This window comes from Prunus avium, chromosome 2 (assembly GCF_965620075.1).
Source record: "Prunus avium chromosome 2, drPruAviu1.hap1.1, whole genome shotgun sequence".
In the NCBI taxonomy this organism is placed as follows: domain Eukaryota; kingdom Viridiplantae; phylum Streptophyta; class Magnoliopsida; order Rosales; family Rosaceae; genus Prunus; species Prunus avium.
This window is the reverse complement of record NC_142285.1, coordinates 7,399,691-7,425,680: the sequence shown is the minus strand read 5'-3', so window position 1 is coordinate 7,425,680 and position 25,990 is coordinate 7,399,691. Positions and strand designations below refer to the sequence as shown.

General features: G+C 36.7%; 3 protein-coding genes across 12 annotated transcripts; 2 read left to right on the top strand and 1 right to left on the bottom strand.

Annotated features, from left to right (window-relative positions):
• Positions 1 to 4,416: 4,416 nt before the first annotated feature.
• Positions 4,417 to 7,580, bottom strand: LOC148296379 (uncharacterized). Of its 10 annotated transcripts, none has more exons than XM_088247833.1 (6): positions 7,421 to 7,577; positions 7,092 to 7,277; positions 5,797 to 6,215; positions 5,537 to 5,722; positions 5,342 to 5,446; positions 4,427 to 4,791 (listed from the first exon to the last, which is right to left on the bottom strand). In XM_088247833.1, exons 3-6 carry the CDS (start codon positions 6,192 to 6,194, stop codon positions 4,623 to 4,625), a joined length of 858 nt encoding a protein of 285 aa, XP_088103959.1. In that variant the 5' UTR covers positions 6,195 to 6,215; positions 7,092 to 7,277; positions 7,421 to 7,577; the 3' UTR covers positions 4,427 to 4,622. The 10 variants fall into 10 exon arrangements, 4 of the variants coding, with proteins under 4 accessions (XP_088103959.1, XP_088103960.1, XP_088103961.1 ...); XM_088247834.1 differs by having other exon boundaries at positions 7,141 to 7,277; positions 7,421 to 7,576; XR_015833423.1 differs by adding an exon at positions 4,939 to 5,095 and having other exon boundaries at positions 4,417 to 4,791; positions 5,342 to 5,722; positions 5,797 to 7,277; positions 7,421 to 7,580.
• Positions 7,581 to 17,552: 9,972 nt separating this feature from the next.
• On the top strand, positions 17,553 to 19,009 carry LOC110774419 (7-deoxyloganetin glucosyltransferase-like). The gene is made up of 4 exons (XM_088248507.1): positions 17,553 to 17,724; positions 18,105 to 18,328; positions 18,387 to 18,713; positions 18,785 to 19,009. Exons 1-4 carry the CDS (start codon positions 17,553 to 17,555, stop codon positions 19,007 to 19,009), a joined length of 948 nt encoding a protein of 315 aa, XP_088104633.1.
• Positions 19,010 to 23,592: 4,583 nt separating this feature from the next.
• On the top strand, positions 23,593 to 24,030 carry LOC148296378 (uncharacterized). Its single transcript, XM_088248506.1, has one exon. It carries the CDS (start codon positions 23,593 to 23,595, stop codon positions 24,028 to 24,030), a length of 438 nt encoding a protein of 145 aa, XP_088104632.1.
• Positions 24,031 to 25,990: the final 1,960 nt, after the last annotated feature.

Below are 25,990 nucleotides of genomic sequence, written 5' to 3'. Positions count from 1 at the left end.
AGTGAAAAATCTGAATTCAAAATGGCTAATGCATACAACACTTGTTTTATAAAATCTGAAATGGTTGATGCACTTGTATTAGAAAATTTGAATTGGTTGATGCACTTCACCAATAAATCCCACCAGCAGCCCTAGCTCATCTTCATGTCACCATGACCAAGCTTCCAACCAGCTCAATAGCTCATGCCTAGCTCACCATGACCAAGCTTCCAACCAGAAACAATAGCTCATCCTGAGGTCAGCATGACCAGCAACTTCAAGGGCTTACGAATTGGGCTTCCCTTAAGCAAATTAAGACTTTAAGCACTCAAACTTGAAGTTCAGAATGTCTTCTTTCCAGCCATATATCATTTGGGCCAATCCAAGGTCGGAGGAGGAAGTTAAGGCCAAAACAAATTGCTAACTCATTTTGCGCGCTGATAAAATCCATCCTGAGCATGGCTCTGTGTTTGCTAGGTAATAGACTCCATATTTATCCAATGGGGCTGAATTTTGGATATGTTATAGTACACACCCATTGGAACAACGTTCATGAAGAATTCTGCCTCATCCGAGCTGTGTAGGTTGCTGAAACAAAGCTTGCAATATGACCTACGGAACTGGACTGGCAGGGGGCTGTAGCCAAAATGAGTTTGTCTTTTAAGCTCTTCATCAATTCATCCAAATTAGGCCTTAACATGCTTGAATTGCATGAATTATGCTCTCTTGCTCTATTTGCCTACAAAACACACAAAGGGAGGCAAATAACTTAGAAATCTAAGAAACTAAGCAAAAGAAGTAAGTAAATAGGGCATGTATATGTATGAAATTATGAGCTTAACACACCCCCAAACTTAGATTTTGCTAGTCCTCGAGCAAAACAAAAGAAAAAAATAAAAATAAAAATAAAAATAAAAACAAAAAATAAAAAAAAATAAAAAAAAATAAAAAAAAATAAAAACAAAACAAGAAGTTAACTAGACCACTTTCGTAGGTAACTCGATTGCATTGAGCGTATGCAACAAGCCTTTAAACCTCTAGGCATCCCTAGTAGGAGGAGTTGTGTCTCCTGAGGGTTTAACAGATACGATACCCACAAACGTTTTTCTAACTCTACAAAACAAAATGGTTAGAAAACTTAATAGATTTGTTAGTCCTTAAGCAAAACAAAACAAAACAAAATACAAAAACGTTAACCTTCCAACCAGACAGAAATTTTAACTTCGTAGACATGGCTCAATAAGGAACAAAACAAGCACTAAGGAAGTTCTAAACATTATTCAAGTGCTACCACAATCTCACAAAAAATCATGCTCAAGGTGTGTGTGTGAAATAGCCATGAAGATACAACTCATGCTTCTCAAACAACGATATGAATTCCTGCAAGAATGAACACAAGTTTGCCAAGCTAAACCAAAATCAATAGGACTTTACTCATGGATGTAATGTAATGGTTAGAAAAGGAATGGATATTGAAACACAAAGTCTAAGGAACAAAATAGAGCATGTCATATAAACAAGATCATTGACATTTGAAATGTAAGGCACATAAATTGAATAGCTCACAACTCCAAATTTTGCAATTGAATCACTTCACAATTTGATTTTGACATTTACACACTTTGTATAATATTTGGCCCAATTTTGCGGCTCTTTACCCTAGATCACCTTGATTTCTCCTTATATCACCCTAGGGTCGTGACTACATTGGCCACACTTCTTTTCTCTTTTTCTTTGAATTTTTTTTTTTAATAGCTCATTTATTGCCTTGAATACATTACAACCTGAAATACAATCATACTCTACATGTCCCCTAGATGGTAGGATGTTTAATGGATGATAAGGTGATAGAAAGAAATGGCTAAGTGTTTGGGCACAAAAGGGTTTACAATGGAATATGTATTGTATGGGTTGATGGAGGAAAAAGAAAGAGGCTTAACAAAGATGGCCTAAATCATATCTTAGTTATAAACTTGACATTCCAGTGAATCACACAAGCAAAAATGCATACAATTGGGTAAGACATGCAAGAGTTGTATAATCATGGCTAAAGTGCATAGAAAGCTCAAGCATAATTATGTGAGACTTAGCTAGCAAAAGAATAAGATTCAGACCTAACACAATGCTTATCAAATTCCTAAGAGCCATATTAGAAGTTAGACTCAAGATTTATCATTGGTGTGGGAAGGAAAACTGAAAATGACTCAAAGAAAAGAAACATAAAAGAAAAACGTGAGGTTTCAAATTGCTATTTTGCTCAATTTCAACATATAATCTGTTTTGACATGTAACTTTCAAACCACTTGGTCAAATTTAACGTTCTTTACGTCGTTGGATTCAGCATGAAAAAATGAAGAACACAACGTGGACCAAACTTTCAAAACAGTAAAAAAAAATTGTAGCAATGAAGAAGCCTACGTTTTCAGACACAAACACAAAAGCTAAAAACTTTCCAGCACCCCCAAACTTAAATGAAGCATTGTCCTCAATGTTAAAGCAAAGTAAAGATGATTGAGAACATGTAAATGATAAGGGGAAAAATTAAGAAGAAGGTTTAGAAAGAAAAAAAAAATAAAAATGAATATATAAGCAACTCACGGATGACCAGTTAAGGGCCTCAGAAAACACAGCCAGGGGATCCGGGAAGATTGGAGGGGTCACAATGGTCCCGCTTAAAACCCAAACTTCTTAGACACCGAAGGTGTCACCTAAAGAACTCCTAGACACCGTATTGACGGAAGTGCTCACTGGAGTTACCATAAGTCAGCTTATATGAAAAATCTTTTTAAATTTTTAAATTTTTAAATTTAAAAAAAAAAAAAAGAAACAGAAATTTAAAATAATAACAAGTAAAGAGAAAGGATTGAAATGCTCCCCCTTGAAGCGATTAGGTCGAGCGTGATGCATTTGGAGGTCGCGACTTCTCCCACTACTCCACACTTCCTATCTTTGAAGTTGCCATCTCTCTCCATTTTTATTGAGCTATTTACATTGCTAAAACAAACACACACAAAAACTTGAAACGGAATTAAAGGATTAGGAAATATAAAAAAAAAACTAAAAATGAAAAGGAAAAATCAACACAAGTCCAATTCCATGCTTCAAAGCAACAAGCACCAAAGGGTTGTGTAAGCTGGGACTTAAACCCAGTTCTCTTGCTTGTTGGGCAATTGTCCTTTTCTGTTGGACTACAAACACAACTTGTCCATTAACGTCATTAACTTTAAAACTTGAAATTGTCCAGTTAAGAAAAAAAAAATTAAAGTAGGAAAGCCAAATAGAATCAAACAATGTTACCGATCCCCGGCAACGGCGCCAAAAACTTGTTGTGTCGATACAGCTGCACCAAAATGGATTCAGCTGCATCCTCAACTTGTGATACTCGCAAGTGCACGAGCCGTTTGGTAGTATAGCATATGTAAGTGCGAGGTCGATCCCACGAGGATTGGTGATTGAATGATCCAATTCATTTTCCCTACACAAAACAGAAATGAAAAAGAAAGGAAATAAATAAAACAAGGAAGAAAGAAAATAACTAACTCAAGTAGATAAGTTCCCAAGTTCAATTAGATTAACGGATTGATTCTAGCTAATGTATGATTAAGCCATGGTGTGTGGTCATAACCTTGTGTTCCTAATTCCCTAATTTGATCATTTGTTGTCTAACCTAAAATTAAGCATTAGGAACCCACACTACAAGAAAAACACCCTTTAGTGACGGCTAAAAAGTGTCAGGAAACGTAATACTTGACGGTGCAGAAACCGTCAAGAATACCACTGTCAGGAAAGGGGTACCCCATTTATTGACGCTTTTTAAGTGTCAAGTAATCCTTACGCTTGACGGCTTTGAGCCGTCAAGTAACTATTATGTTTGACGCCTTTTAACCGTCAAGTAATCGTTGTGCTTGACGCTTTGTAACCGTCAACTAATCGTTCCGCTTGACACCTTTTAACCGTCAACTAACAATTCATTGATGGCTCTAAGTATCAACATTGTAGTTATTTGACATCTAATAAGTGTCAATTAAAATCACTTGACATGTAAGAACCGTCACATGGAAGTTTACTTGACGGCTAAAATGCATCACGTACGTGACATTTGTTGTATGTGTCCTTTTTTTTTTTTCCCAAACAAGGGGGAGCCAACAATTTTTTTATAATCCCGCTGGACTAGGTGGGGATAAAGAGCCCTTTTTCTTTTCTTTTTTTATTATTTTTTTATTTTTATAAAATCCAGCTGGGACTAGGTTTGGCCTATGCAATATATTATTTTACAACTATGAAAACTAATCTCATTATTAAGAGCTTATCACTTAATCAAAACCAAATCTTGGAAACCAAAAGAGCTAACTTTATCACAATAAAAAATAATTCAAAGCACAGAATACTTCTAAAATAATTTGCAGATATTGAAACTAATCAACTGAAAATACATCATACTAGTGCATTTGTTCACTTAGTTTCAACAAACTATACAAGCCATGCATTGCCAAATATACACACTAAAATCCATAAATAAAATGAGTTTTTCCAGTAGAAACCTCTTGTGTTCTAGTACAATATTCCCCATTTTACATCCAGAGAGTTCTTACTTCGATAGGACATGAAATGCACATTAAAAGAAAGATAGTAGGATCAAATAATCAAGTAGTACAACTACTAGAGTCTAACTGCACAAATAACTTTATAAGTGACAAAAATAGAATATAAGCACACACAAGACCTTCAAAACAGATGACCAGCAGCCTTACAACAAAACTGCCAAACAAGACCTGCCAAACAAAACTGCCAAACAAGACCTGCCAAACAAAACTGCATATGATACTTAATTTTGCAGTGGGCAAACAATTTCGCAGTTACATATGATACAAAACTGCCAAAGATGAAAAGTAACATACATGTAATCAGTTAGAATTTTCGAACAATTTTCGAACAAGTATAAACTATGAACAAATTTACCATATTTCATGAAGATTCTAAGACCACAGCAGCCATACAAACAATCAATGGCTTTCACTTTCTTTCCAAAAAACAGAGAGCTTACTGGAAATCACATTTGTGATCCTATATATCATCTTCTCAAAAAGCCAAAATTGGAATTCCCATCACACATCATCTATCAAGTGAGAGCTAATATTAATTGAGTGAAATAGCCAATAAGATCTCACACAGCATATACCAAGTTAGCATACTCATTGTAATAAAATACAATAAATTGATTTAACAGAGCAAAGACTGAAATATATATATAAGATTCGAACCCCACTAGACAAATTATAGACCAGCATAATATCATTAGTTTAGTTGATTGTATCATAATGAAAAGTATGTTAAAATTTTAATATAATAGGAAATGGCTTACTTGTCTACAACTACTCTGACATCCTCATAAATATCATTCCTTAATGGGTCCAAATAATAAACAGTCATGGATGAGAAGTCAATGACAATTAAGATCCAGTGGAACCTATGGCAAATGAATATGTACATATTAGTCGAGTTCAGTAAATTTTACATAATCAAATCTAAATTAATAAGCTTTGAAGAGTAGTCTTACGCAGGATTATAAGGCATGATTATGAGTTGATTTTTTTTTGCCTTCACCAAACGATCTGCTATATTTCGTGATCTCTCATCCCGTTTTCTTTGATTATTTAAATTTCCAGCCAATGATACAATAGCAGGATTGATAAAGCCAAACATCTGAAGTAGACCTTCATCCTTCATATGATCATATAATTGTCTAAACAAAGTGAAATACGTCAAAGCAGTGCAATACAATATACCTCAAAAAAATGTCATGTAGCATTGGCTTACCTCATGTATAAAATGATACAACTCACTGTAAGTTCAAGCATTGAAGTAAGACATGTAAAAGAATCATGGTTGGCAGTACAAGGATCATAAGCAGCATTAACCATTTGTAAAGTTTCTTGGACCTCCTCGTATTTAGGTGACTGATCAAAATTTACTTCCCTACTTGTTGTTCCTCCAATATCAGCCACCTCCCCATGCCAACTCCATATCTTATAACTTCGATCAACACCTCTTATAAACATATGATCTCTTATCCCTTTAGGAGTCTCAAACATCAAATTTCCACATACTTGGCATGGACATTTCATGAGTTTGGGGTTACTAGCATGACTTACAGCAAACGCAATAAATTGCTCAACACCATCTTCATATTCTTTTGACATCCAAGTTTTATCCATTTCAAACTAAAAAAACCTTCCCTGCAATATAGGCCACTTCATTCTCTTCACCAATGGTTACACACATTACCAAGATAAGAATTAATCTTGCAATGCAATATATAAATAGAAATGTAAAGAAATTTGTAAATCATACTTCCTTTTCATATAAAAAATAATAATAATAATACTTGGCTGCAATTACTGAACTAATACCAGAAAAGTATGATTAAAATTGGTAATCAATTTCTTCTAGATCTATAGGTTTTTTATAATAGAATCATCCTAATTAAATTAAAATAGTATATTACTATTGCCAATAAGCATATATATATTCCTTTCTAGAAGAAAAAAGCTACTGATCTCAATTTATAGTTATAACTTATATCAAAACAACCAGCCATACATTACCAGAAGACATAATATCACCAATTAACAAAAACTAAAACACAAAAGCATTAAAAAGTTCACGAAAAGACCTATAACCTATATTATATTAGCATAAGAACCTTTCCTAATCAATTTTATCACCCAACAAAGATGAATTTGCATGTTCTATTTTTTTTTTTTACAGTGCCACAAGATAGTGATATCTTGAATTTTTTATTATAAATAAAATGATATTGATATGTTGATTAAATATAAAGAGATGTAGTAAATTCAGTGAGGGAAAATGTCGAGTAGGTGGTGGGCACTCCTTGCCGCCACTAACTAAAAAGAAGAGGAACTATCCTAATTTCCTAATAAGACAAAGAATACAATTCAAATCCATGGGAAAGATAAGAAGAAAGGAATCTAACTCCACTACTCAACTAAACTTGACTGGAGAGTGATAATTTATATTACTTAAAAATTATGCTAATTTTTTTTGAATTCGATTAGTTGTAGTTCAGATATGTAGAGATATTGAATGCCCACCTATAAAGCTTGAAAAAATTAGGAATATTGGCCAATAAAGAACACAAACCCAGTTCTTTGTCGGCAGCAAACTCTTCAATATTCTTGATTGTTTGTTAAAAATCTTCACTTTTCTCCCATTTCAACGTTCTCCCTGGTTCAACTCCCCGAAACATCTTGAGATTGAGTGAGATTCATGTCAGGTACCTAAGGAATGGAAAGAAAGCACAAAACTTTCTGAGAGATGTACATAGAGAGAGAAAATACTCTGTAGAGAATGAAAGATGAACAGAGTGGGCAAAAATACATTCATATGAACTATAATAACTTTGGATAGATAAGAAATACACCTGAATTGTTGCCACCCCAACTAGCAGAGCATGAGCACACTAAGATTTGATACTCACATTCTCTTCGAACTTCTGTATCCAATTTAAGAAATGAAGAGTGGAAAACCCTAAGGACTCTGATATTTTTGGTTTTGGAATGAAGGGGAAAAGTGGTGACCAAGAGGAAGAGGAGTTGAATATAGGGCAAAACACTTATGAATTTGGAGTGAAATGCCCGCGAACTTAGCATGCTCTTTTCCTGAGGATATTTTAGAAAAGTATCAGCTGGTATAAAATGGTTTTAATTGACATTCTTTGTAAAATTTCAGCGAAAAGTAATAAACAATTGACATTCTTTATAAAATGTTAAGGAAAAGTAATATAGAGTTGACGGTTTTTAAAAAGTGTCAGGGAAAGTGATATATAGTTGATGTTTTTTGTAAAACGTCAAGTAAACTCGCTAAGTAGTTGACGCTTTTAAAAAAGCGTCAAAGTTTCATAAAATAGTTGATGGTTTTGCAAAAAACGTCAACTATTAAGTGTCAACTAAGGCCTATTTTCTTGTAGTGCCATTAAGCATAGAAGAACAATTTAAACAACCAAGCATGTATCTAATCCCTGTTGTCGAATGTCCATACATACTCTTCCTATTCATAGTTCAATTCGAATTAAAGCATGGTGTATACTCTTAATTCAAACCAAGATAGCTAACATGCAAGCCTAAATGGTGATCAATCATTCAAACTAGCATATTAACTTATAAGCATAATGAATAAGAACAAAAATCATAATTGAAACTTGGAAACTAATCAAACTTGAAACTAAAGAAAAGAATTTACATAACAATGAAAATTAAGTAGAACTTGGAAAACTTAAGGAGAATTTCAGCACAAATATTTCATTACTACAATTGAAAACTAGAAAATGAAACTAAGAGAATTTGAGGGAGAGAAGGGAAGGGAGCTCTAGAGAAGTGTTTGAGAGCTCCCCCCCTTGGGGTGTGTTTACAAGCTTAGAGAACATCCCTATTTATAGGCCTAGGGGAAGTGAAAAATCTGAATTCAAAATGGCTAATGCATACAACACTTGTTTTATAAAATCTGAAATGGTTGATGCACTTGTATTAGAAAATTTGAATTGGTTGATGCACTTCACCAATAAATCCCACCAGCAGCCCTAGCTCATCTTCATGTCACCATGACCAAGCTTCCAACCAGCTCAATAGCTCATGCCTAGCTCACCATGACCAAGCTTCCAACCAGAAACAATAGCTCATCCTGAGGTCAGCATGACCAGCAACTTCAAGGGCTTACGAATTGGGCTTCCCTTAAGCAAATTAAGACTTTAAGCACTCAAACTTGAAGTTCAGAATGTCTTCTTTCCAGCCATATATCATTTGGGCCAATCCAAGGTCGGAGGAGGAAGTTAAGGCCAAAACAAATTGCTAACTCATTTTGCGCGCTGATAAAATCCATCCTGAGCATGGCTCTGTGTTTGCTAGGTAATAGACTCCATATTTATCCAATGGGGCTGAATTTTGGATATGTTATAGTACACACCCATTGGAACAACGTTCATGAAGAATTCTGCCTCATCCGAGCTGTGTAGGTTGCTGAAACAAAGCTTGCAATATGACCTACGGAACTGGACTGGCAGGGGGCTGTAGCCAAAATGAGTTTGTCTTTTAAGCCATTTCAGAAGCTCTTCCAAACACATTTCACAGGTATTGTAGCTAGCATATTCTGAATAAATTCTCTGACAAACCCAAGTGTATTCTTCACTATCAACAATTTAGAGAATGTGTTTGGAATTCTGAGAGTAGAGATGAGTTTGACTTGAGATGGAAGAGAATTGTTGAGAACAGCGGGTTAAATGAAGATACATGGTTGCAATCAATATTTAATATTCGATCTAAATGGGTGCCAGCTTATGTGAACCACATTTTCTCATGTGGAATGTCTAGTAGTCAACGAGCAGAAAGTGGGCATGCATTTTTCAAGAGGTATGTATCAAAAAACAATTCCTTGGTAGACTTTATGGTTCAATTTAATAGAGGACTTTTACACCAACGACACTTGGAATTGATGGCAGATCACACTGATATCAATGAGAAGGCAAAAACTAAGTGCCCTATAATGATGGATAGACAAATGGCTAATATATACACACATACTTACTTTTATAAATTTCAAGATCAGTTGTGGGAGAGTTATTGCAACAATGTTGAGCTTACAGAAGAGAATGCCACTCACTGCAAATATAAAGTTGTACATATGGATGACAAAAAGAAAAAAAGAAACCGGCTAATTGTTTATGACCAATATGCAGATTTTGCATCATGTAGCTGTCATATGTTTGAGAGTTTGGGAATCCCATGTAGCCATACTTTGGCATATTTGCACAAAATACGCCAGCTTCATGAATTGCCGGATCAATATATTTTGAATAGATGGACTAGATCTGCTAGATCTAATCTTGTGGTTGACAATGATGGTGTTGAGATATCTGTTGACAACTCCTTAATAGGAAAACGCAGTGCATTATTCCAACGATATTCAAATGTGATTGATAAAGTCATCTTAAGTGATGAGGCTACTTAGATCTTCTATGAGGCATTGGATTCATTGATTGAGAGGATTAAACCATTGCTTCATGGTGCCGAAGAAGTACTACCTCTGCAAGGAGAAGTATTGCTTTTGAAACTGGTATAAATGAACCAGATCCTGTTAAAGCAAAAGGAAGTGGGAAAAGACTTAAGGGCAGAAAGGAGTTGGCAAGAGAAAAATACAAAGGTCGGCATTGTAATGGGTGTGGAAAATATGGACAAACACACGACAAAAGGAACTGTCCTATGCTTCAAAAATCGTAAGAATGCAAACTTATTTGTATTTTTCCTTTTTTTATTATTACGTATTAACCTCTTGTATAACTTTGTGATGTTATCTTTGACCATGATAGATCTTCAAATGTTGACAAAGATGCTTTTAATGGCATGGATAATAGTTCTTCGTCACAGGTAATTATCGTTATACACATAGCTGATATGGATTATTTTGTTGATGACATGGATAATAATTCTTCCACCTATATAACTTGCTTGTTATTGAGATCTTCAAATTTTTATTTCTTTTTTCATTCACTTTGTCTTGTCAGGATGATGAGTTTTTTGGATGATGTTTCGAACTCCAGTGATTCCACCTATTTCTTGGGTTGTAGAGTAGCACTGACATACTTGAAGAAAAGACTATGTTTGCCCAATCAAGCTTCCTGCAGCTAGCCTCCTAATGGAAAGATTGTGTTTGTACTTTTGTTTTCAATAGAATGCCTTTTGATGCGCAGTGTATTGAACAAAGAAAACCATTCAGAAATCATTTCAATTAAAAGGAAACAAATTTGGTTTGCTGCTGTTCTCTAATATCATAGTTAAGTTTTGGTGTTATATGAATGAATGTCTTGTATGAGTTTGCTAGTATATAGGATCAATGAAACAAACTATCGTATGTCATTGAAGTTCAGAAAAGTGAAAGAGAAAACACCGGAAAACTGCCATACTATGAACTGAAAGTTTTCATTACTAAGATAAAATAAACTTGATAACATCAAGTATTCATTACATAATGGAAAAACAATTATGTATAACATCCATTATAGGAAGTCAGCTCGTCATCCCTATACAAATTACCAACCCACACCAAAAAAAAAAATTACATCCTTATTACAGAGAGGAGCTACAAAATCCTTATTGAGTTTAAACAAACACCAGAAAAGATGTTAGATCCACAGTACATCAGATGTTGGACTTCAAGAGTGAACGAAACAAGATTACTCCACTAATAAGTTATTTTACATGACTTATTCAATCTATATATTACATGACTTATTTTATTAAATTATTATCATGTTGATGATTGGTTATATGAGAACATAGTTTTTAGAAATATTTATCTATTTCTTGTTGGGGTTTTCTTCCAGGTTATAGGGTTTTGGAATTTTTCTTTGTAATCTAAACATTTCACCTACTAGAAAATACGTTTCTGGATATACAAAACGACTTAGTTAGTCATTACATGTTTATTGATGGTGACTTTTAGTTCTAAAAAAAAATTGTTTATGACATTAAGTTATGGCAAATTTTTATTTATAGTATTTTTCATATTAGATTATGTGAGGCCCCAATTTAAGTTTCGCACAGGGCCCTCAAAATCTCAGGGACGGCCCTGCTAATAACCCGCAATGCAAGAAAAAAATTAAAAATAAAACCACACTACAGTTATTAAAAATAATATTGAGTTTGGGACAAAGAGGTTAGCCTTGTATTCACAAAGCCCTTCAACATAGAATTGCTTGAATAAATTGATTATTAACTTCAATAAATTTCACAAGTTGGCATCCAGCAAGTCTTCATCTAAACAGAAAGTAGTACAATCATTATCACTTCGAATGTTTCACAGTGATAGAAAGCCGCAAACATTATTATTGGGGTAGCACATTAGCAAAATGCTGTTCTTTTTATCTTTTATCTTTTTTTTTTTTCTCCTGAAAGCAGCAAAATGTCTGATATAGTTCTATACATATCAAAACTATCTGTCAAGGAAAAAAGTGTCTGAAACATCTACATTTCATTTTCTTTTTACCTTCTACTCTATCTGATGTACAGATAAAAGTGTATGAAATTTAACTAAGATACTGAACTAGTATAGCAAAATCAACAATCATCTTTTACCACTTTGTAACTGAGAAGTACTGTTGTCAATTACTGGACATGATATTCCAAAATTGGGTTGACATCTTGTTCTAGCAGCACTTCGTCACTCATCCTAAATTGGGTTTGTTAGAATTCTTAGTTTCAGCATTTCATATTTTGGATATTTTGGGAGCAAAGAAGAAAATCACAGAAAAATTGAGAGAGAGCGTTGCTCTGGAGAATGAAAAAATGCTTCTGTGTATTTCATATCTGTTCCACTGTTTGGTTATAATCGTTAGGTAGAGAGAGGAAAAGAGATATTCTTCCCTGTACCATATTTACAAAAAGCTCAAGTTCTAGCATCCTATTAGATGCTTACACATGTCATTTAAACCTATGCTAGAGATTAAAACACTTGGACTATGATCCAAGGGTGCACAATAAAACTGAAGAAAAAATAAACAACTAAAAGGAAATGAAAACAGAGCAGACACAATTCCTTTAGCTCCAAAAACTCGGCTGAAGGATTACACACCAACATTCCCTTTTAATCCTTTAGCCGACTTAACACCAAGTAATTCCCTTAAGTATGCAAACCTGTCCTTAGGCAAAGCTTTAGTCAGAATATCTGCAATTTGCTCCTCAGTTCTGCAGTAGACAAGTTCTATCTCCTTGGCTTGAATTGCTTCTCGAATGAAATGAAACTTTCTGTTAATGTGCCTTGACTTCTGGTGGAAAACAGGGTTCTTTGCCATAGCAATTGCTGATGTGTTATCACACATTATCTGTGTTCCTTCAATCTGTTCTTCTCCAAAATCTTCAAGTACAAATCTCAGCCACTTTGCTTGAGAAGTAGCCTCTGCAGCACTTATATATTCTGCCTCTGCTGTAGACAAAGCAACTGTATTTTGCTTAATTGAAGCCCATGAAAACACTCCCGATCCCATAGTAAAAGCATACCCTGAGGTACTCCTCATGTCATCTTCACTTCCTGCCCAGTCACTATCACAATAGCCAATAAGAGTAGTTTCTTTTCCCTTCTCAAATACAATTCCAAAGTCTATTGTTCCTTGAATGTATCTCAATACCCTTTTAGCCGTTCCCATGTGTTTCTTGGTGGGATTGTGCATGAATCTTGCCAAGAGGCTAGCTGCAAACATTATGTCAGGCCTAGTTGCAGTCAAGTAGAGCAAGCTGCCCACAATCTGTCTATATTCTCCTTCATCTGCAGCCTCACTTCCATCATTCTTACTTAACTTCTCATTCATTGCAAGTGGTGTAGCCACTATTTTGCAATCTTTCAAACCAAATTTTTCAACCAGCTTCTGTCCATACTTCTTCTGATGCAAGAAAATGCTTTGTTTAGACTGTATCACCCCCATTCCAAGAAAATGGTGTAATACTCCCAAATCTGTCATCTCATAGTGTTCCATCATATCTCTCCTAAATTCTTCAATCATTTGAGTGCTGCTACCCGTGTACACTATGTCATCAACATATAGAGAAACAATAAGAACATCTGAACCTTCTGCCTTAACATATAAAGTTGCCTCACTTGGACTTTTCTTGAAACCAGCCTTGTTGAAATAGGCATCAATCTCGTCATACCAAGCTCTTGGTGCTTGCTTCAAACCATACAAAGCTTTGTGTAACTTGTATACCTTTGTTTCCTCATCCTTCTTTACAAATCCTTGTGGTTGCTCCACATATACTTCCTCCTTTAAAACTCCATTAAGAAATGCAGATTTCACATCTAGTTGATACAAGCTCCATTCCTTATGTGCAGCAAGAGCAATCAAGGTTCTAATGGTGTCTAGCCTTGCCACAGGGGCAAAAGTCTCATTGTAATCAATACCGGGCTTTTGTGAGTAGCCTTTAGCCACTAAACGAGCCTTGTTTTTCTGCACAGTACCATCTAGATTCAGTTTAGTCTTGTAGACCCACTTAACACCAATCACAGGTTTAGCAAATGGTCTCTCGACAAGTTTCCAAGTGTCATTTTTTTCTATCATTTCCAGTTCAGCTTCCATTGCCTTTCTCCATGACTCATCTTGAGCTGCATCTTCATAATTTTCAGGTTCCACAATACACACATTACACTTAGCCATGATTTCACTTACACTTCTCCATTTCTTTGGTGTGTGATCAAAGAATTGAGAACTTTCACCTATGCCTTCATCTTGCAGAGTGGTATCTTCAACTATTTGAGTTTGTGTATCCAAGCTTTGACTTGGTTTAGCTTGTAATGTGACTTCTTCATCCATTTGCAGTGGTGTATCCAAGCTTTGACTTGTTTCACAGCTTTGATTCTCAGTAGGCAAAGGGACTACCATCTCTTCTTCATTTGTATTTTCCCACTTCCATAAGCCATTTTCATCAAATTGCACATCTCTGGACAGAATTATCTTCCTAGTACTTGGATCAAACAGCCTATATCCCTTTTCACAGAGACCATAGCCTACAAAAATACACTTGTGACTGTTTTCTTCAAGCTTATGCCTCAATGCTGAAGGAATAAACACATGACAAGGAGATCCAAATATTTTTAAATGTGCAATTCCTGGTTTTCTGCCAGTATAAGCTTCAAATGGTGTTATCTTGTTAAGAGCCTTGGTAGGACATCTATTCAGCAAATAGACTGCTGTATTTACAGCTTCTGCCCAAAACTCATAGGGAACACCTTTCTCATGCAACATGGACTTGGCCATTTCCACTACTGTCATGTTCTTCCTCTCGGCCACTCCATTTTGCTGTGGAGAATATGCCATAGTTAGCTGCCTTTGAATACCAGATTCCTCACAAAACTTGTTGAATTCTCCAGATAGAAACTCTCCACCCCTGTCACTTCTCAAGCCTTTTATCTTATACCCACTTTGCAGCTCAGTCATAGCTTTGAATTTTCTAAAACATTCCAATGCACTTGACTTATTTCTGATGAAGTACACCCATGACATTCTACTAAAATCATCTGTAAACAGTAGAAAGTACCTGTTTCCAGATAGTGATTCTGTTTTCATTGGTCCACAGATGTCTGTGTGAACCAATTCCAAAGGGTTTGAAGCTCTCCAAGTGGATTCCAAAGGGAAAGAATCCCTATGCTGTTTTCCAAGCATACAACCATCACATACAACTGACTTCTGCTCCAAGTGAGGTAAGCCATGAACCATCCCTTGATTCTCAAGCAATTTTATACTTCTTTCATTTAAATGCCCCAACCTCTTATGCCATGTCTGCAAGCAATGTGTGACACTTGCTTTTAGGACCAACTCACTCGCAGGCATCATTGTCAATGGAAAGCATCTGTTATTTGTCATCTGCACCTTCACAATCAGATTTTCTAGTGACTGATTGTCATAAACACTCACCACATTTCCTCCAAACACAAGGTGATAGCCATGTTCCATCATTTGCCCAACACTAAGCAGATTTTCTTCAAGGCCAGGTACAAGCATTACTTCATGAATGTGCTTCTTGCCTAACTTAGTTTTTATCACCAAGGTCCCTTTTCCAGCAACTGGGACCACTTCTCCAATTCCCATCTTCACCTTAGAGCTCAAATTCCTTTGAATATTGACCAAAAGTCCCTCATCTCCTGTCATGTGGTTACTACAACCACTGTCAATATACCAAGAGTGATTTACCTTCACATCAGTTGCAGCATTACACACATAAAACAAAGTGCCACAATCTTCCTCCTGATTTGCATAATTCACTCTCTGCACATTCTTGTGTCCATAGCAATCTCTGATCATATGTCCAGGCTTCCCACAACCATGGCATTTAGGTTTCCCTTCATACCAACATTTGCCATAATGAAATCTGTCACAATGTTTGCAGGCCATTTTGTTTCCATCATTGGATTTCCAATTTTTCTGAGGTATTTGATCTGCAGAAGCAATTCCATTTTCAGGGTTTTTCCTACCAACATTCAGACTAGAGAAGGCTTTTTCTATAGAATTCTCAGTGTGTCTATCCAATCTGAGCTCAAAGCTCTTCAGTGAAGCAACAACCTCTTGAACCTCAAGAGTTTCAAGGTCCTTAGAGTGTTCAATTATAGAGCAGATAGAATCATAAGATTTAGGCAAACTAAACAATAGCTTCTGGACAATTCTCTCTCTAGATAGTTCCTCACCATAACTCTTCATATGATTTACTATATCAAACAACCTAACCAGATATACAGATAAAGATTCACTATCCTTCATGCGGGTATATTCAAATTCCCTACGCAGCCCTTGCAATTTGACATTTCGTACCTGTTTACCTCCTCTGAATTCCAGCTTCAGAATATCCCAAGCTCCCTTCGAAGTTTCCTCATTCACAATCCTTGGAAATAGCTGATCTGAAACAGCACTTTGGATCAATCCAAGTGCACGTGCATCCTTCATCAGAGTCTGAACCACCATAGACTTCTCAGTGTCTACAACCTCCTCTTTCTCCTTCTTCAGATCTAGGTCACTTAACCCATTCTCGACCAGATCCCATAAACCATGAGATTTCAGAATAGTTTTCATTCTGATACTCCAGAACTCATAATTTTCTCCATTGAAAATTGGAGTTCGCAGCTCAGAGGTACTCGATCCTGCCATATTAGACATTGGATTTGAGAAATCGCGATCTTCAGATGAGCTCAAGTTTAGCTCAAACAAAACCCAATTTCTCCGATTCAATCACAGATTCACGCCCAGCTCAAGCAATCGAACCTGGCTCGCGATACCATGTTAGAATTCTTAGTTTCAGCATTTCATATTTTGGATATTTTGGGAGCAAAGAAGAAAATCACAGAAAAATTGAGAGAGAGCGTTGCTCTGGAGAATGAAAAAATGCTTCTGTGTATTTCATATCTGTTCCACTGTTTGGTTATAATCGTTAGGTAGAGAGAGGAAAAGAGATATTCTTCCCTGTACCATATTTACAAAAAGCTCAAGTTCTAGCATCCTATTAGATGCTTACACATGTCATTTAAACCTATGCTAGAGATTAAAACACTTGGACTGTGATCCAAGGGTGCACAATAAAACTGAAGAAAAAATAAACAACTAAAAGGAAATGAAAACAGAGCAGACACAATTCCTTTAGCTCCAAAAACTCGGCTGAAGGATTACACACCAACAGGGTTGACATCTTGTTCTAGCAGCACTTCGTCCCTAAATAAATAAATTGGGGTTAACATTAAAAAAACTAACAATAATTAGCAAGAACCCCCGAATTAAGAATTACTCAATAGAACCCAAATCGAAACTCATCACACAGAAACCCATAATCGAAATTCCATTAATCAAATTGTGTTTTTTTGTACTTCAAACACATGATATTCCAAAACTTTAAAAACCCATTACAAATATGGAGTGATCTTCAAACCCATTAAAACCATATCAGAACTCCTCCCAGAACTCCAAATCGAAGAACCATGGCTCAGATATTGAAAGAATCAGAACCAATAATAGCATATATACCTCTGTCGCATAGATGGTGGGTCTTCTTCTTCAACAGACGATGGTGGGTCTTCTTCTTCAACTGACGATGGTGAGTCTTCTTCTTCACGTTGGATCGTTTGGTCTGCGTGAAAGGTCTCCAAGCGTTGGAGGAAGAAGAGAGACTTTTGGTTTCCCAGCGTACGTCGTTCCCAAGCTTAAGTGGAGTTTGTGGCGGGTCAGGAGTGAAAACGGGTTAAAAGATGTAATTCAATCTCAGCCACACAAGGTCATTAAAACAGATCCAATGGTTGAGCGCCCCATCCCTCAAATAACACTATTTGAGGGATCCCTCAACTGAAGGAGACTGTATATATATATATTGTATAATGATCATATGAGTGACTAAAGGAAAATTAGTTTCTACATTGTATCAGTTTCTACAGTTTTTATGCAAATAAGATGCCAGCTGATTGTGTTTTTATGCAAGAATAAAACCTAATCAATAGTTCATTCATAGTTTGCTAGACAGTGTGACACGAGATATTGTTGTTATAAACTTGCAAATGAAATGTTTCATTGATTCATTAATTCGCTGTAAATGTAGATGAGAGCTGTTTCACAAATGGGTATTTGGACAAGGTCATAGATTGGATTCCGGGGATGAAAGATATTCGTCTAAGGGATCTTCCAACCTTCATCCAAACTACAAATCATGATGACGTGATGTTCAACTTCTGCATGGAAGCAACAGATGAAGTTGATAAAGCTTCAGCAGTTGTTTTTCTTACAATTGATGCTTTGGAACAAGATGTTATGACGCTCTCTCATGTATATCCTGATTCCACCTCTTTATACCATTTGTCCTATCCAATTACTTCTCAATCAGATACCAGAAGATTCTTTGAGCCCTATCGGATACAGTTTATGGAAAGAAGAAACTGAGTGCCTTCAATGGCTAAATTCCAAGGCCCCAAATTCAGTTGTTTATGTGCATTTTGGCAGTGTAGCGGTCATGACAACGCAACATCTTGTGGAGTTTGGCTGGGGACTTGCAAATAGTAAGTTTCACTTCTTTTGGGTAAGTAGGCCTGATTTGGTTGCTGGTGAATCTGCAATTTTGTCACCTGAGTTTGTGGCTGAAACGAAGGAAAGAGGTCAAATAGCAAGTTGGTGCCCACATGAAGAAGTCCTTAACCACCCATCAGTTGGAGCGGTTGGAATACAACCATGGAGAGTCTGACTGCAGTAGTGCCTATGATCTGCTGGCCATTTTTTGCTGACCAGCAAACCAATTGTTATTATACTTGCAATGAATGGGGCAGTGGCATGGAGATTGATAACGATGTCAAGAGAGATGGAGTGGAGATGGTTGTTAGAGAGTTGGAGGCAGAGAAGGGTAAGAAAATGAAAAAGAAGGCTAAGGAGTGGAAGAAACTAGCAGAAACTGCAACTGATCCACATGGCTCCTCGTCCATAAACTTAGATAATTTATTCTATCAGTGCTGTTAAGAAAAAACTAGATGCTATGCATAAAAAATAAAAAATCGCCACACATTATTGTTCCCATCGCTTTATCAGTCTAGAGCTCCCTCTTCTCATTCTCTTCCACTCGTTCTTCAATATTTCTTGTTGGATCAATTGAAGCATTCTCTAAAAACTAGAAGACTCAAGTAAGAGACATATTGGGTTTATTTTTCTTTTAAATTTCATTCTTCTCAACTAGGGTTAGGGAAGCTCACTGATTATGGTACAATTTACAAATCAAACTGATATGATACTAGGGACCAGTTAGATTATTATTACCTGTCTTCCTGTAAATACCTAGAAATACCAATTTCACAGTCACTCATCCTCTGGAGAAACCGCAAACGCAAACCTTGTAATCTTCCTCTGTGAAATTAGAGATTGTGTTGAGAAGAATAATTCTAGGGTATTATTGATAGAGCCAAAAGGCTAAGTATTTATAGAGATATTACAAGCTTAACTAGGAAAACTAGGTTACTTGGAGACTACTCCAAATCAATTACAATCAACTAATAAAAGGAAACTAAATAACAATTAAATAACGTTCCTAATTTCCAACACTCCCCCTCAAGTTGGAGGGTGGATATCAAGAACGTCCAACTTGCACAAGAGATTGTGAAAGGTGTTACTCCCAAAGGTTGCTGATAATGAGGCAGTGGTGTCACTGCTGTAAAGGGGGCAGCTGTGTCACTGCTGTAATGGAGGCAAATGGGACAGCTGTGTCGCTGCTATCATGGAGGCAAATATAGGGGCAAATGGGGCAGCGGTGTGCTGCTGTAAAGGGGGTTGTTGCGCCTCTCAAATCCGACGATGTATGAGAGTCGTGAGTTGAAGGAAGCAGCACCCAAATAAAGTTGTGCTGATGCTCAGCATATGTTGCATGTATGGAGGCTGTTGTTGATGTTGATGATGTGCAACGATGGTGATTTTGTTGCTGATGTGCAACAAATGTTGTTGATGATGCCTTGAGGCTGAATAATGATGCTGCTGGGGCAGCTGAATGATGGTGTTGCTAGTGCAACTGATTGATAATGTTGCTGGTGCAGTTGTGCGGAAGCTATTGATGATGGTGTGCAGCTGCCTGTGTGACAATGTGTCTGTCTCCCATATCTGCCCCTCAAATCCGAAGCTTGTAGAAGGTCGAGATTTGGAAAAAGAGAAGAGAGAATGAAAAATAATGATGAAAGAGAGATTAAAAAAAACAAAATAGAAAAGGAGCAAAGCCAAGAAGATGGCGTGAAAGTGAAATTTTTATTTTTATTTTTATTTTTGAAAAATGACCCATCGAAAAAGTTGACCAAAAAAAGAAGAAGAATTGGGTGATGTGGAGACAGAAAGAAAATAGCAAACTTGGCCAAGAAAAAGTTAGGTAGAGAAAGAAAACAAAAAATTGGGTCTGATGTGAAGCCTCAAAGAGAGAAATTGATATATCAACAAAGGAGAGAAAGTGAAAGCTCATGTTGGGTTGTCGTGTGCAAAGAAGCGATGGCAACACAGAGAGAAAAAGGACCAGCAGTTGTGCAAAGGTGCTCTCAAGAAGATTACGATCGATGGCTTGGATATGAGCGATCGATCATTTCTAGGCAGGGGCAAAGAATCAATGAACACAGTGGCTGGTCAACAGCGGTGGTGCTAGTGTTAGTGTAGAGCCTCCTGCGTTTGTTGGAGATGTCGTGGGTTGTCCAAAGACATGATGGCTCAGTGAGCATTGACGACGCTCACGGAGGAAATAAACTGCTCAGTGAGCAGTGACGAGGCTCATGGAGGAACCGCAATGAAGACGGCATGGTAAGAAAATGATGGATAAGCTTGATGAAGGCCGAAGATGGCGCGGTTGTGGCAAGCGTAGTCTGACATGAAAACATGGGCTCAATCTGATTGCAACAGAGAGCATGACTAGATATGGCTCAATATGATTTGTATAGAGAGCATTACTTGGAGGTATGAAAAACATAAGGAAATTGCAGCACCAAAGAAGGGTGCGACTGCTGGTTTAGTTAGATGTAGGAAGTGTGGGATAGTATGGCTTTGGTAGCGGGAATAAAATATTGATCATTGAGGAGAGGGTGAACAAGATGACTGTACAAGATGAATACCCATCATGGGTGAAGGATGAAAAGCGCCAACGACTCTCAATTTGGCAGAGGATTTCAAAGATTAGCAACTAGGGTTGTGAAACATCGGATCGTGAAGAAAATGAGGTTTGTAAAAAGTTTCAAGAGACGCCCTAGAATCGGTGCTCTGATACCATGTGAAATTAGAGATTGTGTTGAGAAGAATAATTCTAGGGTATTATTGATAGAGCCAAAAGGCTAAGTATTTATAGAGATATTACAAGCTTAACTAGGAAAACTAGGTTACTTGGAGACTACTCCAAATCAATTACAATCAACTAATAAAAGGAAACTAAATAATAATTAAATAACGTTCCTAATTTCCAACATCCTCGAGATTACTAATTCAGCAGTGACAACAGGAAGACGGAATGCTTGGAAAGGTGTGAGAAGCAGCCATGACTCGTTGTTCCCTTCGTTACTATCTTACTGATGAAGAAGAAGCTTTAGAAATGGAATGGTAAGGGTTTTTGCATTGAAGAAACAATCTGCTTTTCTTAAGGGGTGACCCCAAAACCAATATGGACCCCATTATTCGATTATTTAAATGGACAATTCTTTGTTCCTACTTGTTATTACTTCTTATTAGAGAAGACTTGAGAGAGCGAAACCCAACCCAAAGTTTCTGATTGTTTATTTCATTTCATATTACATACAAAGATAACAACAGCTTGAGTAAAAAAGAAAAAAATTATACAAAGATACCAAACACTCAAAAAATGATTATTATACCAACATCACTTTTAACAAAAAGTTTACCAAATGCCAAAAACCTTTCTTTCACAATTGATTTCTCTCATAACAAATACAACAATTATTTTCATAGCACATCAACACCAAATTGGCTTGGTTTTAAATTTTTATTTCAATTCCTACTTGGTTTAGGATTCCTATTTTAATCCTATTTCCTACCCATGTAACCCTTGGTCACTATAAATAAGGCTTTTAAGAAGTCATTATTTGTGGCTAGAGAGTGTCTATGAGTGTGGTTACGAACCAAATTACTAATGAGTGCGAGGAATTGCTAGAGAAGTACAAGAGAAAAAATCTCTTCAAGTATACACCAAGTGAAGAAGAACCATTGCTAAATGAAGCAGGCAATTACATAATATTACAAAATGAAACTATGCTCTAGTGATCTCCCCTGTGCTCAAACATCAAACCCAATCACTACTAAAAAAACACACACTATGTACTGATTCAGATTTGTCCCTGTTAATGTATGAATTTTGATTAATTCTTTTGGCTTCCCTTGACATTTTTGTAATAGGACTTTTATATGTATTTATCAAGCTCAAGGATAGATTAAGATTAGCATCTCTAAGTGTTCTTAAATTTCATCTATCCTATTGAGGTTCATGCTATTTGACAAAGGTAAAATCATGCATTGCATATCATGCATTAAAACTGTTTTTATAAAAGTTGACTAGTCATCTTTGTTCAGTACGATTTCCAGCTGATTAAATATCTGTTTTGTCCTATTCACTTTTCTCTCCCAGCTGCCATGTGTCAGTCTGACCTAAGGGATTCTTTTGTCTGTAAAGGCAAGTGAATTCCCAATTTGGAGGTCGTCTCTTTTGTGTGGAAGTTTTGGAAAGATTGGCTTGCCATCTTTCTCTTCTTCCTCAAGAGAAAACCATATATTTCATCTATGAGTTTTTCTAATTGATTTCTTTTTGAAAAACTGCTTTTGAAATATGAATATGCATCTAGCTATTTAAATCATTCTCTCATATAGATCTAGATCGGATTCGTGACTGATTTCTTCAAGAGTATGGTTTCTTGAAGAAATTGGTCTTTCTCCCTTGAATCCAAAGTTTGGTTTAGGTTTGAGTTGGAGCTTGCAAGCTAGTGCCATGGGATGATCGAGCTGGAAAAGGAGCTGCCATTGCCATGAAGAACATAGCTTCAAGCTTTGCTAAGTTGGAGAAGAAGATTGCACAAAGGAGGTATAGCTCATCTTCCTAAATAGATCTAAGTTTTACTTGAGCTTGCTTGTATTCCTTTGTAAGAATCTTTTTCTACTTAGTGGATTGCCTAGTCGGTTGATGACTCCCAGTTTTTCCCAATGGTGGGTTTCTGGGTAAACAAAATCTGTTTGCATTTCTGGGTTTCTGTTCTTGGTGTTTGACTAGTCATCTATATCTGCTGTTTGCTGTTTAATTGATATTGATGACTACACACACTTTCACTATAGTTGTTGCTAGCACAGGGGATGCCTAGATTGATGGGTCCTTCTGAGTGCCTAAGTTGTCACTAGTAATCTTCTAGGGATGCAGGTACCTTGTGGCTTGATGTGTGTGTTCTCTTGATTGTTGTGTTGTTGTGTCTTGTTTGTTTAGATAAATTTACCCCTCGTCACCTAAGTATCAATTTCAATTGGTATCAGAGCGTCAGCTCTTAACACAAATAGAGAGATCCTAGGATTTGCGTTGGTGTTTAGGTGTACTCACTATGGAAAGGGATCGAGTTGCTGGATCTTGCAACTCACCACCTTATTTTGACGGAAATAACTATGCTGCATGGAGAGAAAAATTTGAGATATTTCTTGATGCTCTTGATGAGTATGCAAGTGGTTATTTCACAAAAGAGTGGATTGTTCCAGTCAAGACTGTTGAGGGTGAAGTTGTGCCCAAGCCTAGGTCTGAATGGACTGAAGCAGAGGTGTTTGCTGCATATGCAAACAAGAAGGCCAGAAATGCCTTAGTTACAGCCTTGTCTAGCACACAGTTTGCACATATACAACACATCCCAAATGCTAAAAAGGCTTGGGATAAACTAAGGGTAGTTCATGAAGGGGATGACCAAGTTAGAACTCTAAAACTTCAGATGGTGCTTGCACAATTTGAAGAACTTAGGATGTCTGAAACTGAGTCTATTTCTGAGTTCTAAGGGAGAGTGGAAATGATCACCAATGAAGCCATGAGTCTTGGTCAACCTATTCAAGAGCTTCTTGTTGTTCAGAAAATTCTCCGTGTTCTACCATCTAGATTTAGAGCAAAGAAAACCACAATCATGGAGGTTCAAAACTTAAATGATATTAAGCTTGGCAAGCTTGTAGGAAAATTAAAAACCTATGAGATGGAGTTGAATATGGAAGAGAATGACACTAAAAAATCAAAAAGTGTTGCACTTCAAGGAGTGCATGTTTCCTCTCTGAAAGGTAGTGAAAAATCCTCAGATTTTGTGGATGAAATGGCTTTGTTTGTCAAAAAATTTAGGAGAATTCTTAAGGATAAGGGAAAGTTTGCTAGAGAGGGTAGCTCTGGTAGTGAGAGACAGTTTAGACCATCAACTGATCGGTCTAATGAGAGGAACAAGGATGTCAAACCTTTCACTAAAGACTTTAGAAAATCTGTCAAGTGCTTCACATGTGGAGGCATTGGTCACTATGCTGCTGACTGTGCAAACAATCAGAAAAAATACTCCAAAGAAAAGGACAAGGCCATGAAAGTGAGTTGGAGTGAGAGTGAAAGTGAAGTGTCTCAAGAGGATTCATCTTCCTCTGATGATGAAGACCAAAAAGTTGCCTTCGTTGCCTCTGTGCAGCCTGTGTCTGATGATTCTGATCTTGAGTCTGATGACCTGTCATACGTGTCATTACGAAGAAAATATGATTGCTTGTTCAAAGAGACTTTTTCCTTAAAGGAGGAGAGTCTTAAACTTGAGGCAAATAGCCAAGAACTTCAAGATGACATTCTCATCTTAAAAGAAACCAAAAAGGAGTTGAGTGACAAACTTGAGTCTCTAGAAAAAGAAATTGTTGCACATGTGTCAATTAGGAGTAATCTTGAAAATCAAGTTAATGTGCTCAAGGAGAGTAACATTGGGTTCCAGAACTCAAACAAACTGCTCCTAGGTGAATTGAATGAAGCAAAAAGTAAGATTATATCCATGACCATTGGTGCCACAAAAATTGACAAAATGTTGAATATGGGAAAACTTCATGGGGACAAAAGTGGTCTTGGATTTAATCATTTTGATTCTATGTCTTCCAGCTCTACCACTAAGTTTGTCAATTCAAAATCTCCAGCCATTGCACCTCCTATTGTTCAGAAGGTAGTCAAAAAACCTAAGTTTGTTCCAACTTGTCACAGGTGCGGGTTGACTGGTCATATTAGACCAGTATGTCATATGTACAAAAAGGATAAGACCAGAAAATTGTCTTCAAAATCTAAAAGGAATCCCAGATCTTTGCAAGATCAAGTTGATCATTTGCTAGATGAAGTCACTAAGATTGCCAAACTTGTCTCCCTTAAAATAAGTTCACCCATTGTTCCTAGGTCTACTTGGATTACAAAAGGTCATGCCAAATGTCTTGTTGTGCTAAATGCTTTTGCTGCTTCAAATATCAATTCTTGGTACTTTGATAGTGGCTGTTCCAAACACATGTCTGGTGATCGGAGTGTTTTCTCATCTCTCAGCCCTTTTGATGGAGGCACTGTGACTTTTGGTGGAGGTCATAAGGCTCCAGTTGTTGGGAAAGGTACTGTTTGTATCCCTGGTTTACCCGAGCTTAAGAATGTTAGGTTTGTTGAGGGTCTCACATCTAATCTGATTAGTGTAAGTCAGCTGTGTGATGATGGAATAGTCAAAGTTAGATACTCCAAGCATGGCTGCAAAATCATTGGAAAGGGTGGCAATGAGATTGTGAGTGTGTCAAGGTCTAGGGATAATTGTTATTGCATTGATGGTGTCAATGATGCAAAAGAAGTAGTTTGCAACAAGGTTGTGAATGAAACAAGTGTCTTGTGGCATCAAAGACTTGGTCATGTTAATTTTAGAGACTTGCATAAATTTTCCAAGAGAGAATTAGTGAGTGGTCTACCAATGCTTGACAAATCTGATCAGC

What these genes read in the sequence shown, in the direction of transcription:
- LOC148296379 (XM_088247833.1), bottom strand. Translation starts at nt 6,194, where the DNA reads ATGGATAAAACTTGGATGTCAAAAGAATATGAAGATGGTGTTGAGCAA. An exon ending in ATCATGCCTTATAATCCTGC is followed by an intron (nt 5,447 to 5,536) that starts GTAAGACTACTC and finishes CATTTGCCATAG; the next exon opens with GTTCCACTGGATCTTAATTG. An exon ending in GTCAGAGTAGTTGTAGACAA is followed by an intron (nt 4,792 to 5,341) that starts GTAAGCCATTTC and finishes TATCATATGCAG; the next exon opens with TTTTGTTTGGCAGGTCTTGT.
- LOC110774419 (XM_088248507.1), top strand. Translation starts at nt 17,553, where the DNA reads ATGGTGGGTCTTCTTCTTCAACAGACGATGGTGGGTCTTCTTCTTCAA. An exon ending in ATGTTATGACGCTCTCTCAT is followed by an intron (nt 18,329 to 18,386) that starts GTATATCCTGAT and finishes CTTCTCAATCAG; the next exon opens with ATACCAGAAGATTCTTTGAG. An exon ending in ACCACCCATCAGTTGGAGCG is followed by an intron (nt 18,714 to 18,784) that starts GTTGGAATACAA and finishes TTTGCTGACCAG; the next exon opens with CAAACCAATTGTTATTATAC.
- LOC148296378 (XM_088248506.1), top strand. Translation starts at nt 23,593, where the DNA reads ATGGAAAGGGATCGAGTTGCTGGATCTTGCAACTCACCACCTTATTTT.